Here is a 12,500-nt window from a genome sequence, read left to right as displayed (position 1 = left end):
TAAAATGAATCTTAAATTTTGGCCTAAATATTTTTAAAATCATATTTAAATACCTTGCATAATCAATAAGTATATATGTATAATATATTATGCATATATATGCATATATTCATCAGTGTTCTTTCAATGGCCTGTTCGTGTGATTCCAGCCGTATATTCTGGTGGATGAGCTCCGTCGGGAATTGCCCCCGGATCAGGCGGAGTACTGCATCTCCAGGATGCCTCCGTATACAGGACCTGATGGAGAACAGGGGGCTTTGGACTACGCGGCGTTCTCCACGGCGCTGTACGGAGAGAGCGACCTCTAGCTGTCTGGAGCCCAGAGAACACAAGAGCGCATGTGTGGCGTTTCACTCGCTCTCGATTCTCTGAATACTGGCCGTGATAATCGGAATCTCTGAGTTACTCAGTCACTCCAAGAGCAAAAGTGTTGCATTTCAAAATAAAGAATATTAGGCATTGCATTATGATCTGTTTTACTGTGGGCTCCAAAAGTCTGAGACCATTCAATTATCATTATTATTAAAAAATAAAATTAAAAAATTGGCCTTTAAAGTTTTAGGATTCTAAAATAATTTAACCACTGAAAAATAAAAAATCTTTTTCTTTTTTTTTTCATTGGTTTAGCTATTTTAAAATCTGACTACCATTTTATTATGGTAGTTTTTTTTTCTTTCTTTTTTTTTTAGTACATATTTCTAGTCAAATAAGTAAATGAGTCATTGATCATGTGACAGTCAGATGTTTGTCAGCGAACCTCTTTGAAATATCTCAGATCTTGCTGGAAAACATCATGATCATCAGGTTCAGGTTTACGTCACACTGTCAGACACATCAGATAATAACATTATTTATAATGACATAATAAAAAAATATATAATTTGTAAAGAATTTATCATGCGTCATGGAATCAATAATGCTCTCAGGCTTTTGGACCCACTGTACATCCTCATGATGAACTTATTACTCTGAACTCTGAAACAATGGCTGGTTATGGTCAGTCCACTGCAAATAAAAAAATCTGTAAGCTTTTTCTTTTGTTTCAGTAAAAGTAAGCAACCTTCTTAAAACAAGATAAATTAGCATAAGCAAAATTGTGCTCGTTTTACCCATTTTCCACTTTGTTTCGAACTAGTGAAAGAAATGTGCCAATGCAACTTTACACTGAAACATTAAAGATATATCACGAACAAATCTCACTGTCTGGTGATTTCCAGGTATTATGCACTGTAAAGGATGCGAAAGATTGATTAAATGTCAATATTTGCTTGATTATTATTGGTTATGATGATTGCTGAAGCAGAGTCGATTAAAAGGTCAATGTGAACGCAACATTTAACTCATTAATGCAATGAAACATTAATGCAACCAGTGAGAAAATACAATCATAAACAGTTTTGAACCTGCATGTTTTATTTGATCTGTACTGATGCTAAATGTTCACTTTGTACAAGGAACGAATACAAATAATCACAATAAAACAAACAACCTCCACTTTTGCTCAGTGAGAATCAGGTCTCGCTTTTCTCTGACAAACAATAGAACAAACCAAAAGAAAGAGACACAACATGAGAGATTCACACTCTATGATCACAGGAACACTGATCTAGGGAAATACAAACCTACCGGAGTTGCACATTTTTTAATTATTTTATTATTATCAGTTTTTCCATCTTGAAACGCCGTATCATGAGATGTCACTTTATAAAAATACTAACATGAGCAAAACAGCAAAGAGAAAATATGCAGATCATCTGTATTCATTTGCAACAATTCTTGACAAGATTTGGTGGAGAAAAAAAGAAAAATGGTGATTTTCCTGAGTCTTATAGCGGGACGAAGCCGAAAACAAACACTCACACACTGTAAAATACGAAACGATCTTCAGTTAAACATCATCTCTGCTGGAACTCTGATCAGAATGAGAAACTCATTGACTGTTCATTAGTAGAGGTCGCAGTTTGATGGACAGATACACAAACAAAACACACGTGAGAAGTATTTTGGTGTTTCACTCCTTGGCTAAAGTCTGAGAGCCCAGGCCAATCAGAGCAGAGCGCTGAGCTGTCAATCATCCTGAAGGATGGGTCAGTGGGCGTGGCTTTTTAAATGAAATGCTTCACACTTGAGAGATGAGGGAAAAACAGGCAAGATTGTGAAAAGAAACACGTCAAACTAACAAACTCCATTCAAACTCCATTGTGTTTCTGTTTATGGAGGTAAAAGTGTCTGTCCAATCAGAGACGCTGTGCTGCAGTCACATGACCAAAACATCCTCCAAAACAGTACAAAGAAGGCGGAGATTTCAGTCTGTAAAGTTCCTCGTAACAGTCTGTGTGCGTGTGTGTGCGTGTGTGTGTGTGTGTGCGTGTGTGTGTGTGTGTGTTATTGCTCGGTCAGGTGTTCTCTGCTCTCTCGCTGGTTTGGGGACGGTGTCTGTGACGGGTGATTCCCTGTGGGCAGTGTGTGTGTATGTGTGTATGTGTGTGTGTGTGTGTGTGTGTGTGTGTGAGAGATGTTAATGCTGCTCTCTCGCTGGTTTGGGGACGGTGTCTGTGACGGGTGGTTCCCTGTGGGCAGTGTGTGTGTCTGTGTGTGTGTGTGTGTGTGTGTGTGTGTGTGTGTGTGTGTGTGTGTGTGTGTGTGTGTGTGTGTGAGAGATGTTAATGCTGCTCTCTCGCTGGTTTGGGGACGGTGTCTGTGACGGGTGGTTCCCTGTGGGCAGTGTTTGTGAGTGTGTGTGTGTGTGTGTGTGTGTGTGTGTCTGTCTGTCTGTCTGTGTGTGTGTGTGTGTGTGTGTGTGTGTTATTGCTCAGTCAGGTGTTCTCTGCTCTCTCGCTGGTTTGGGGACGGTGTCTGTGACGGGTGGTTCCCTGTGTGTGTGTGTGTGTGTGTGTGTGTGTGTGTGTGTGTGTCAGTGTGTGTGTGTGTGTGTGTGTGTGTCTGTCTGTCTGTGTGTGTGTGTGTGTGTGTGTGTGTGTTATTGCTCAGTCAGGTGTTCTCTGCTCTCTCGCTGGTTTGGGGACGGTGTCTGTGACGGGTGGTTCCCTGTGTGTGTGTGTGTGTGTGTGTGTGTGTGTGTGTGTGTTATTGCTCAGTCAGGTGTTCTCTGCTCTCTCGCTGGTTTGGGGACGGTGTCTGTGACTGGTGGTTCCCTGTGTGTGTGTGTGTGTGTGTGTGTGTGTGTGTGTGTGTGTGTGTGTTATTGCTCAGTCAGGTGTTCTCTGCTCTCTCGCTGGTTTGGGGACGGTGTCTGTGACGGGTGGTTCCCTGTGTGTGTGTGTGTGTGTGTGTGTGTTATTGCTCAGTCAGGTGTTCTCTGCTCTCTCGCTGGTTTGGGGACGGTGTCTGTGATGGGTGGTTCCCTGTGTGTGTGTGTGTGTGTGTGTGTGTGTGTGTGTGTGTGTGTGTGTGTTATTGCTCAGTCAGGTGTTCTCTGCTCTCTCGCTGGTTTGGGGACGGTGTCTGTGACGGGTGGTTCCCTGTGTGTGTGTGTGTGTGTGTGTTATTGCTCAGTCAGGTGTTCTCTGCTCTCTCGCTGGTTTGGGGACGGTGTCTGTGACGGGTGGTTCCCCGCCGGCAGTGAATGGGTCACTGGCTCCAAACCCGCCGGGAAGATCCCAGCTGACGCTCCGACCATTCCTGATGGGAACCTGGCCGAGAGGGCAAAGGAGATTTATACATCTATAAATAAATATTAAAAAAATATATAAAAAAAGCTGAATAAATAATCTTTCCATTGATGTATGATTTGTTAAAAAATCTAAACATTGAGAAAATCTCCTTTAAAGTTCTACATTTATGTTGGTGATTGTGCCGCATTCATTCACAGAAATACATGTTTTATATATTTATGGTAGGAAATTTACAAAATATCCTCATGGAACATGATCTTTACTTAATATCCGGATGATTTTTGGCATAAAAGAAAAATCGATAATTTTGACCCATACGATCTATACCCGTGTGACTCGAGACTAGTGATGTGATCCAGGGTCACATTTGTGTTACTTAGTTACTTTTAATGGGAAGTGAAACGTTACATTACTTTTGCATATTACTTCCCATTCATTCATTTTTCTCGCCTGGGCTGGGCTTGTTCGCAGAACAAAAAAACTTCTACTTTTGGCACATGTAAAGGCCCTTTCACACCAAAAGTGAACTGAGTAAGACTCAGGCTGAAGGAAATGCAGATTCTTTTATTTATCTAAAGTCATTTTTGTTTATTGTTGTGTTGAAGTGGATCACTGAAGCTCAGCATCAAAGGCACTGGTTAATAAAGTGAGATTAAATACATAAAGTATATTTGTGTCCATTTATTATTGCAGGTTTGCGTAATATTCTGAGATTGCATTTCACTGTTTTTATTCATTTTGAGTAATACTAAATCTGTTATTTGAGATGAGATGAGTAAATGGCTGTTCACATTTATTCTAAAACTCCAATAACCGTCATGTTTACACAGCGAACACAATGCCTGTGAACTTACGATCTCTCTCAACATGAGGACAGGAGAGCTGCCAGTCAATCAATGAACAAGTTTAAAGATTATTTGAAAAAGAAACTCAGATATTTTGTTGTAAATTTAAAATGAATGCGTTACTTTACTAGTTATCTGATTACATAAGGCAGCCAGGACACTGTATCTCACACTGTTGGGTTAGGGGAAAAAAGCTGAAATAAAATAAAATATTTCCAGTTGTATGTCAGATAAAGATCCGTGGAATTAATCAATTTATACTATTTAGTGTCCAATAACACTGAAATTGTCCTTCAGTTCGTGTCTCATAGAAAACAAAAGCATTAATTCAGACGCAGTCTTCTATTAAAACTACACTCAGTAATCGCCTCTGCATTCAAAAGCAATTCATTATTGTGGACAGTGAATAGCAAATTTCTTAAAATTCAGTGTTAGTTTAGTATTATTTATGTTACATTATATTTATGTACTATTTCAATTAGATTTGATTTGTATATGTGCTTTTATCATTTTTATTAGTGTTCTATTTAGCTTTAATTCATCAATTTATTTTAGTACGCATTTTATTTCAGTTAATTGCTGAAGCAACATTTCTAATTTTGTTTAAAGCGGGGGTATAATGCCCTTCTCACAAGATGTAAAATAAGTCTCTGATGTCCCCAGAGTGTGTGTGTGAAGTTTCAGCTCAAAATACCCCACAAATATTTTTATATAGCATGTTAAAATTGTCACTTTTTGAGGGTGAGCAAAAACACTCCGTTTTGTGTCTGTTCCTTTAAATGCAAATGAGCTGCTGCTCCCGGCACAGGGGGCGGAGCTTCAAGAGCTTGCACTCACACACACATGCACTGAACATTTCAAAAACGTTTAGCCTTTTATGTTCAAACCGGAGTCAGACAATGATGGAGAGACTCAAGAAGAAGTGACAACATGTAGAAGCAACAGGACATTTCTGAATGGTTAGTTGATGAATTTATGAAGCTGATGTGGAGTTAACTATCTTCTAGTCATTGATTAGCATATTCTGTCTTGATAATCTATAAATCGTGTTCCGGGGGCGGGGTTTATGTAAATTCTAGGGTTGGTGATGTCACTAACCCGGGAGGAATGTGGTGTAGTCTCTACCAGCCGTTTGTTGTAGTCCTTAAAAAGCGATTTCTTTAAAAGCAAATATCTCCCTTTGCTTTGAACTTTGAGTGTCGTAACTTTGCAGATGTTGTTTATGATCAAACAGCAACATTACACACTAACTAAAGTTAGAAGAGTCAAATCATAATCAACCACATAATAAGTGTAGGTTTTTCAACTAATATTTATATTCTACTTTGTTTCAGCTTTATTTAAATTAACAAAAACATATTTTAATAGTTTTGATCCCAAACTTCTCTTTGCCTGATGTCAGATTTATTAATCTGTTAAATGTAAATGCATGATGCCACATTCAATATAAACCATCACTGAGTGCACTTTATGTAATTAATAATGCTGTCAATCCATTAAAAAAATTAACTAATGAATCGCAAATTTTTCTGTAGTTCACACCTAACATTAAAGTTTTAGGTAATAATTTCACATTAATCTCGAAATTAATATAGAAACATAAAGACAGACAGTATATTTTAAATATTTGTTTAAAAAATGGGAAAAAAACATGTGCTGCGTTAAATATTTTTAACATGTTAAACTAAAAAAATGAACCGTGTGCGTTAACACTTTAATTTTGACAGCATTAATGTCATTAATAATCTCATCATCAACAGGCTGCAGATCAGTTTCACACACATAATATCTGAATAAAGTGTTTCTTAACATTCTGAATTGTGGCCACAAATGTGTCAAATAAATACATAAATAAATAATAAAACTTTGGATGGAATTAGGCCTGAAACATACTTTTATACAAGAAGGTGAAAAACAAATCTTTGTATCTTTCTCTTCTCTTCTTCATTTCTAGCATGTGCTCTAATCTAGTTTATAATAGTTTATGGCAGGTTGCATGGATAAAAGTGTCGGTTAAATGAATAAATGTAAATGAGCTTTCTATGAATGTGTAGAGTATGTTTCTGACCTAAAGCATTAAAGATGAAGATCTATGTAGAGGAAGAGAGCAAAGTTTAGAGAAACAGAGCCGTTATGAGAGCAGAAACACACTGTATCTGTTCAACTAAACACTGAGAGAGAGAGAGAGAGTGTGAGAGAGAGAGAGAGAGAGAGAGAGAGAGAGAGAGAGAGAGAGAGAGAGAGTGTGAGAGAGAGAGAGAGAGAGAGAGAGAGAGAGAGAGAGATTACCTGCTCTTGGTTTAGGCATTGATTTTGTCTTGGGGGGCGGAGCCAGCCGTGATGGCGTGCAGTGATTGGTTGACGTGGCTGCATGAGAGAAGCAGATGGGGGCGGGGCTCAGAGTTAAACTCATGTCATGTGACTGTTTAGGGGTGGAGCTTACAGGATTTTAAGTGCTAATTATTCATGATGATCATGTTCTGGTGACTGTGGTGAAACACAAACATACATCATACATGCTTGATGAAGGTGAAGCAACAGCACAGGATGACTGCAGATGTGTGTGTGTGTGTGTGTGTGTGTGTCGTACCTGTATGTGGCGCCGTTGAGCTCAGGATGAACCTGTTGCTCCATCAAACCCCAGGAACCAGAGGACACGAAGAACTCCTTATTAACGCAGTTCCTCAGACTGTCAGGAATACGACCTGAGACGCACAGAGACCAGTTTAATACTGGTTCGTTCTCAAAATATAACTATATTATCTTGATTATACTGTATTATTACTTTGACTTCTGGGTAAATTTCATCTTCACAAAGCCAGAACCATTCAGTGTGATCCTGCTTTTAGAATGTTCTCTGATATAAAGTCCCTTTTTACTTCCTTTAAGAAAATGTCAAAACCTTTCGACTCCAAGGTTTCAAAAACATATAATATCCTTCAGTCTGTTGTAAGGAGCCTTTCATTTTTCATCTTGACAAAATGTAATTTTTTCATGATTTGAGTGGCCTAATTCTTATAATCTCTTATGATGTCAGTATATCCCCCTTGTTTTATTTTTCTCACTGTTAATATCTGGAACCTTTCATTTGCAATAAAAACCCTATATTATCGTCCAGCTGTAATCTGATAAATGTGACTATAAGGCATGAAGATATTATAAGCATTAACATCATGATTTGATGTAAAGCTGCTATGAAACAATGTGTGTGTGAAATGTGTTACACAATATATATCAGTATCTACGTTTCCATCCATCTATTCTAATGCAAATTTTGGAAAATCACATTAAAAAAGCTGTCTGGAAATGCCAAGATGCGCTTACGTTAAAAGAATGTTCAGAATAAAACATTTTCCGAATAAATAGCTCGATCTGCCTCAGCGTCGGCTGTGATTGGATAACTGGAGTAAGCAGTGGACCAATCGCATCGCAGTATCTCTAATGTTGGTTTGGTGTTTCTGAAACGCCGGAGTCGAAGTGTGTGATCAGAATGATTTGGTGTAATTCCCTCCAGAAGCGTCTCACACACACGAGTGTGTCCCCGAACGCAAGAGAACATGACAGCGTTTACTGTGTTTTGTCTGACACACTCGTTTATGATGGAGGGAAACAGTCCGATTGCAGAAACTTATTACTGATCATTTGCACCAATTTCCCAGGAAGTGATGATTCTGTTCTCTTGAACACTTGAGATGGAAACGCTGCTTTATTCACAAATGTTTTATCCTCCTGAGACCCAGAAAAAAAAAGTTTTTTGAATTCAGTTTTTTCCATGTCATCACATTGTTTAGAGCACAAGTAACAAATGGTAAAAAAACATTTTTGAAAAATAATATTTTATTCATATGTTATGCTATGTCCTCTGTAGTGGACGCCAGGACTCAGTTGTTTAAAAAATAAAATGACATGAAATTATATGTATAGGCAAAAACAATGGGATTTTTTTTTCAATCACCAATAAATTTTGGGGTTTCAGGATTTTTTTTAACCAAAATTTGTATAAAGATGATTCTCAACTATGTTATGAAAGAAATAACGGAATGAATTGATACACCATTTTACTTTATGCAATATGTGGGTAAAATGGCAAGAAATTAATATTCCCATTTAATGCAATGTATCTATACACTGTATCTAATTTACACATTAATGTGTTCTTGGAGCAACATTTAATGAAAAAAGAAGTGTAAAAATTTGAGTAATAATTGGCAACATTTTAATAACAATATCTAATATTTCATAGGAATAATGATGTATAGTTTATTTCCATATTCACTTCTTGTGTCTCCCAAAATGCCTGATAAACATGATGTAAGTCCTGATGTCTCTACAGTGGACACGTATGAAATCAACGCCCTGTTCTGGAACAGAAAGTATTTTTTTTATTTGAAACCCCTTAACATTTTCCTGAGATGTTGTTTTATGAAATACAATTTGAAAAGTACATAATATTATAATTATAATATATGATCATATGTCCATAAGAGTGCTACATTTGATCACTAAATTAATGTCAGACATTTTTAAAGACCAAGGAGAAGTTGTTTTCATGGTGAAACCTCCAAACATTTGGTGTCTCTGAAAAGTCCTGAATGTGCTCTTTACAGGACACCCAGCTCGTGACATGTGACATGTATGATGTCAGAGAAATTCACTAAAATATAATGTCCACTACAGTGGACAAAAGTCTATTCTTGGGTCCCAGGAGGATATGCAATATTCCAATTTTGCAATTCCAACATAGCGATTAAAATCTGATCTGATGAATCTATGGCACTGGTTTACTCCTGAAAGCTGATTGATGAGAGCTGGACTGAGTTCTATAGATCTAGACTGCACACCTGTGATGGCTCTGCGTATCTCCGTCGCGGCGGCTTCTCTCATCTCTAGAGACGCTTGTTCGCTGTACCAGGCTGTGTGTGGCGTGCAGATCAGGTTAGGGGCGTCTTTCAAAGGACCCTGCGCAAAACTACACACACACACACACACAATAGACTTTCAATTAAGAAATCAGTGCAACATGAATCAAATCTTCTGCTCTGTGTATTTGTGTCTTTCTCTCACAACAAAAATTGCCACTGAAAAAAATCTCACAGATTCTCTGGTGTAAATAAACCAAAAGATGAGGTACTCTACACTCTAAAGTTTGGAATCATTAAGATTTTGTAACATTTTTGAAAGAGTCTCTTATTTGATGAAAAATACTGTAGAAATAGTGAAATATTATTATAATGTAAAACAGCTGTTTTCTATGTGAATATTTAGTAAAGTGTAATTTATTCCTGTGATCAAAGCTGAATGTTCAGCATCATTACTCCAGTCTTCAGTGTCACATGATCCTTCAGAAATCACTCTAAAGGTCCTGAACACTGAATCCGAAATTTTCGCATGCGTTTTTTCGTATCCGTCATTCTGTGGCTCTAAACTGTCAAAACACCATTCAAATGCTTGTTACGGATGCGAAAAACGCAGAAAATCGAACCCGATCCGATTCATTTTTTGACGGACGAAAGTTTCGGAGGCGGTGTGCAAGTGTGATTGACATAACGTGAGGTTGTATTTATTTTTTAACGTGCGAAAATTTCGGACACGAATTTCGCGCTCAGTGTGCAAGGGCCTTAATATGATGATTTATGATTATATGATAAACATTTATGATTATTATCAATGTTAAACATATTTTTGTGGAAACCGTGATACTTTTTATGTTTCAGAATTTTTTGATGAATGGAAAGTTGAAAAGAGCAGCATTTATTTGAAATAGAATCTTTTGTAACATTATAAATGTTAAATGTTAAAGACGTCACTTTTGGTCAAAATAAATTAAAGCTAATTAATTATTTGCAAACAACAATACATAAAATGACTTAAACTAAAATTAAATATACAAAATATTCAAAATATTATAATACATACTATAACAGTATAAAAATGATACTAAAAAAATTAACACTGGCGAGGGACACCAGTGACGCAACTATGTGAATAACTGTTAAATATATAGTCCTAAAAAAATCATCCAATCTGAACATTATTCACACCACAAAAGTGCACATTTGTACAGGTTTCCTAGTTGAAGTGGGAATGCTGGGAATGCTGGGAATGCTGGGTGTCAGATGTGGCGTCACCTGAAGGGTTCGGTCTCGTGAACATCGAGCGCCGCTCCACGAATCCGGCCCTCCTTCAGTGCCTGAGAGAGAGCTTTCTCGTCCACCAGACCTCCTCGCGCCGTGTTCACCAGGAACGCTCCCTGCCGCATCTGACACACACACACACACACACACGTTCACTTAGCTATCTAAATGGGGACATTCCATAGACGTAATGGTTTTTATACTGTACAAACTGCATATTATATCCCTTTACACTAACCCTACCCATCTCACACACACACACACACACACACACTAACCGAACCCCTAAACCTGCCCATCACACACACACACACACACACACACACACACTAACCAAACCCCTAAACCTGCCCATCCCACACACACACACACTTTAATTAAACTTTAATTACTTTTGGTCACTTTTGGATTTTGGTCACTTCTGGGTACAAATTTGTCCCCAAAATCTGGTTAAGTAGATACACACACACACACACACACACACACACACAGAGACTCAGATGGGTGTAATGATCCCGTTTCTCCAGAGGGAGGCGGTAGCAGTCTGCGGGATCACCGGTTACTGGTTTAAAAGAATGATTCCTTAAAGAATCATCACTAGCCACTCGAGCTGGTTCACAGAATCAAACCGAATCGAACTTTAGTTCCGGGTTGATGATGTGAGACGAAGGCTGTGTCCGAAATCACCTCCTGTACCCTTAAATACTGGAGGAGACAGCACGCGGCAACCTTCCCCTCTCTCTCTCGAATCCAACACTGAACTGAGTTAAACTGCAGTTCATCCACTGGCCACTAGAGGCCGGCTGCAGAAGAGACTCAATCCCATAGACTCCCATGTTAAAATGCCCAACTTTACAGCAGAAAAACACACGTTTACAGTCTGGTGCTAAAAGTGGTTTTGGTCTATAAAGCTAATTTTGTCCTTTATGACGACTGTGAGGGGGTGAATTTATTTATAACTCATCCGTTTAAATTATTTTAAGCCTTAAAGTTCTGCATAATTAAGGGCGTGGCCACTTGAGTGACAGGTGGATTGCCGCTGATGTCACTACTAGCCGTTTGTCTGCTGTCTGTTAGCGTCTCGTCACCTCAGCTAATCCGCCTCGCTGCACATTGTCGTTTATCTGGGAGTGACGCGCGGCCAAGATGGCGACGGCCGGCTCCGCCCACTTTGGGCTTCAGAAACACTACGAGTGACGTCACACACACTACGCACACATGTTTTTACAGTCTATGAGAGACAGCCATTTGTAGTGGTGTCCAAAATCATAGTGGACATTATCGAGTGCACTTATTCAATCCCAAAATACACAGCAATAACGAGTGTTCAACCAATGTACGCTCAACGGCGAGAGACGGTCACCGCGAATGAATTTCCTGCATCTCGCCAGAAGATGGCGCCCTCAGCTGAATCATCCATCCATCAGTTAAAGCGATTCATTCAGTTCGGTTCTTTTTGATTCGTTCTTTTTGATCCGGTTCGGTTTGATTCTGTGAACCAGCTTAAAAGAACAATCCGTTCAGGACTGGAACATCACTGTGACTGTGTCGTCCCGTTATGATACTGCACAGAAGTGGCACCTGTTTAATGGTGAAGTCGTTGATGAGGTGATGGTTGTGTTCGTTCAGGTTGCAGTGCAGCGACACACAGTCGCTCTGGTACAGCAGGTCCTGAAGTGTGTAAACCCGCTGAACGCCCAGCGACCGCTCCAGCCCGTCCTGCAGGTATGGGTCGTAGAAGATCACGTTGAAGCCGAAGACTTTCGCCCTGACGGCTACGGCCTGCCCCGAACGACCTGCACACACACACACACCGCATCCGTCAGCGAGGGTCTGGGGGAATTACACTGCTCCTTTATACAGACTTCACGAGTTCACACTTACAC

At 39.1% G+C, this 12,500-nt stretch overlaps 2 protein-coding genes across 5 annotated transcripts in view; one reads left to right on the top strand and one right to left on the bottom strand.

Annotated features, from left to right (window-relative positions):
- LOC311096071 (alpha-actinin-2) overlaps nucleotides 1-1,494 on the top strand; it is a 24,131-nt gene extending 22,637 nt beyond the window's left edge. For both annotated transcript variants that reach the window (XM_084135005.1, XM_084135004.1), the window contains one exon: nucleotides 150-1,494. In XM_084135005.1, coding sequence (XP_083991131.1) covers nucleotides 150-308 — 159 coding nt within the window. In that variant the 3' untranslated portion in view covers nucleotides 309-1,494. The remainder of the gene's footprint in view (nucleotides 1-149) is intronic.
- A 2,021-nt stretch (nucleotides 1,495-3,515) lies between these two features.
- ctbp2l (C-terminal binding protein 2, like) overlaps nucleotides 3,516-12,500 on the bottom strand; it is a 45,241-nt gene continuing 36,256 nt past the window's right edge. For all 3 annotated transcript variants that reach the window (XM_084135007.1, XM_084135006.1, XM_084135008.1), the window contains 6 exons: nucleotides 12,196-12,410; nucleotides 10,609-10,739; nucleotides 9,322-9,449; nucleotides 7,071-7,185; nucleotides 6,770-6,847; nucleotides 3,516-3,653 (listed from right to left, as the gene is read on the bottom strand). In XM_084135007.1, coding sequence (XP_083991133.1) covers nucleotides 6,781-6,847; nucleotides 7,071-7,185; nucleotides 9,322-9,449; nucleotides 10,609-10,739; nucleotides 12,196-12,410 — 656 coding nt within the window. In that variant the 3' untranslated portion in view covers nucleotides 3,516-3,653; nucleotides 6,770-6,780. The remainder of the gene's footprint in view (nucleotides 3,654-6,769; nucleotides 6,848-7,070; nucleotides 7,186-9,321; nucleotides 9,450-10,608; nucleotides 10,740-12,195; nucleotides 12,411-12,500) is intronic.

This window comes from Abramis brama, assembly GCF_963993115.1.
Source record: "Abramis brama genome assembly, chromosome: 14".
NCBI classification, from domain to species: Eukaryota; Metazoa; Chordata; class Actinopteri; order Cypriniformes; family Leuciscidae; genus Abramis; species Abramis brama.
The sequence above is the reverse complement of the archived record's forward strand: the minus strand, read 5'-3'. Positions and strand labels throughout refer to the sequence as shown.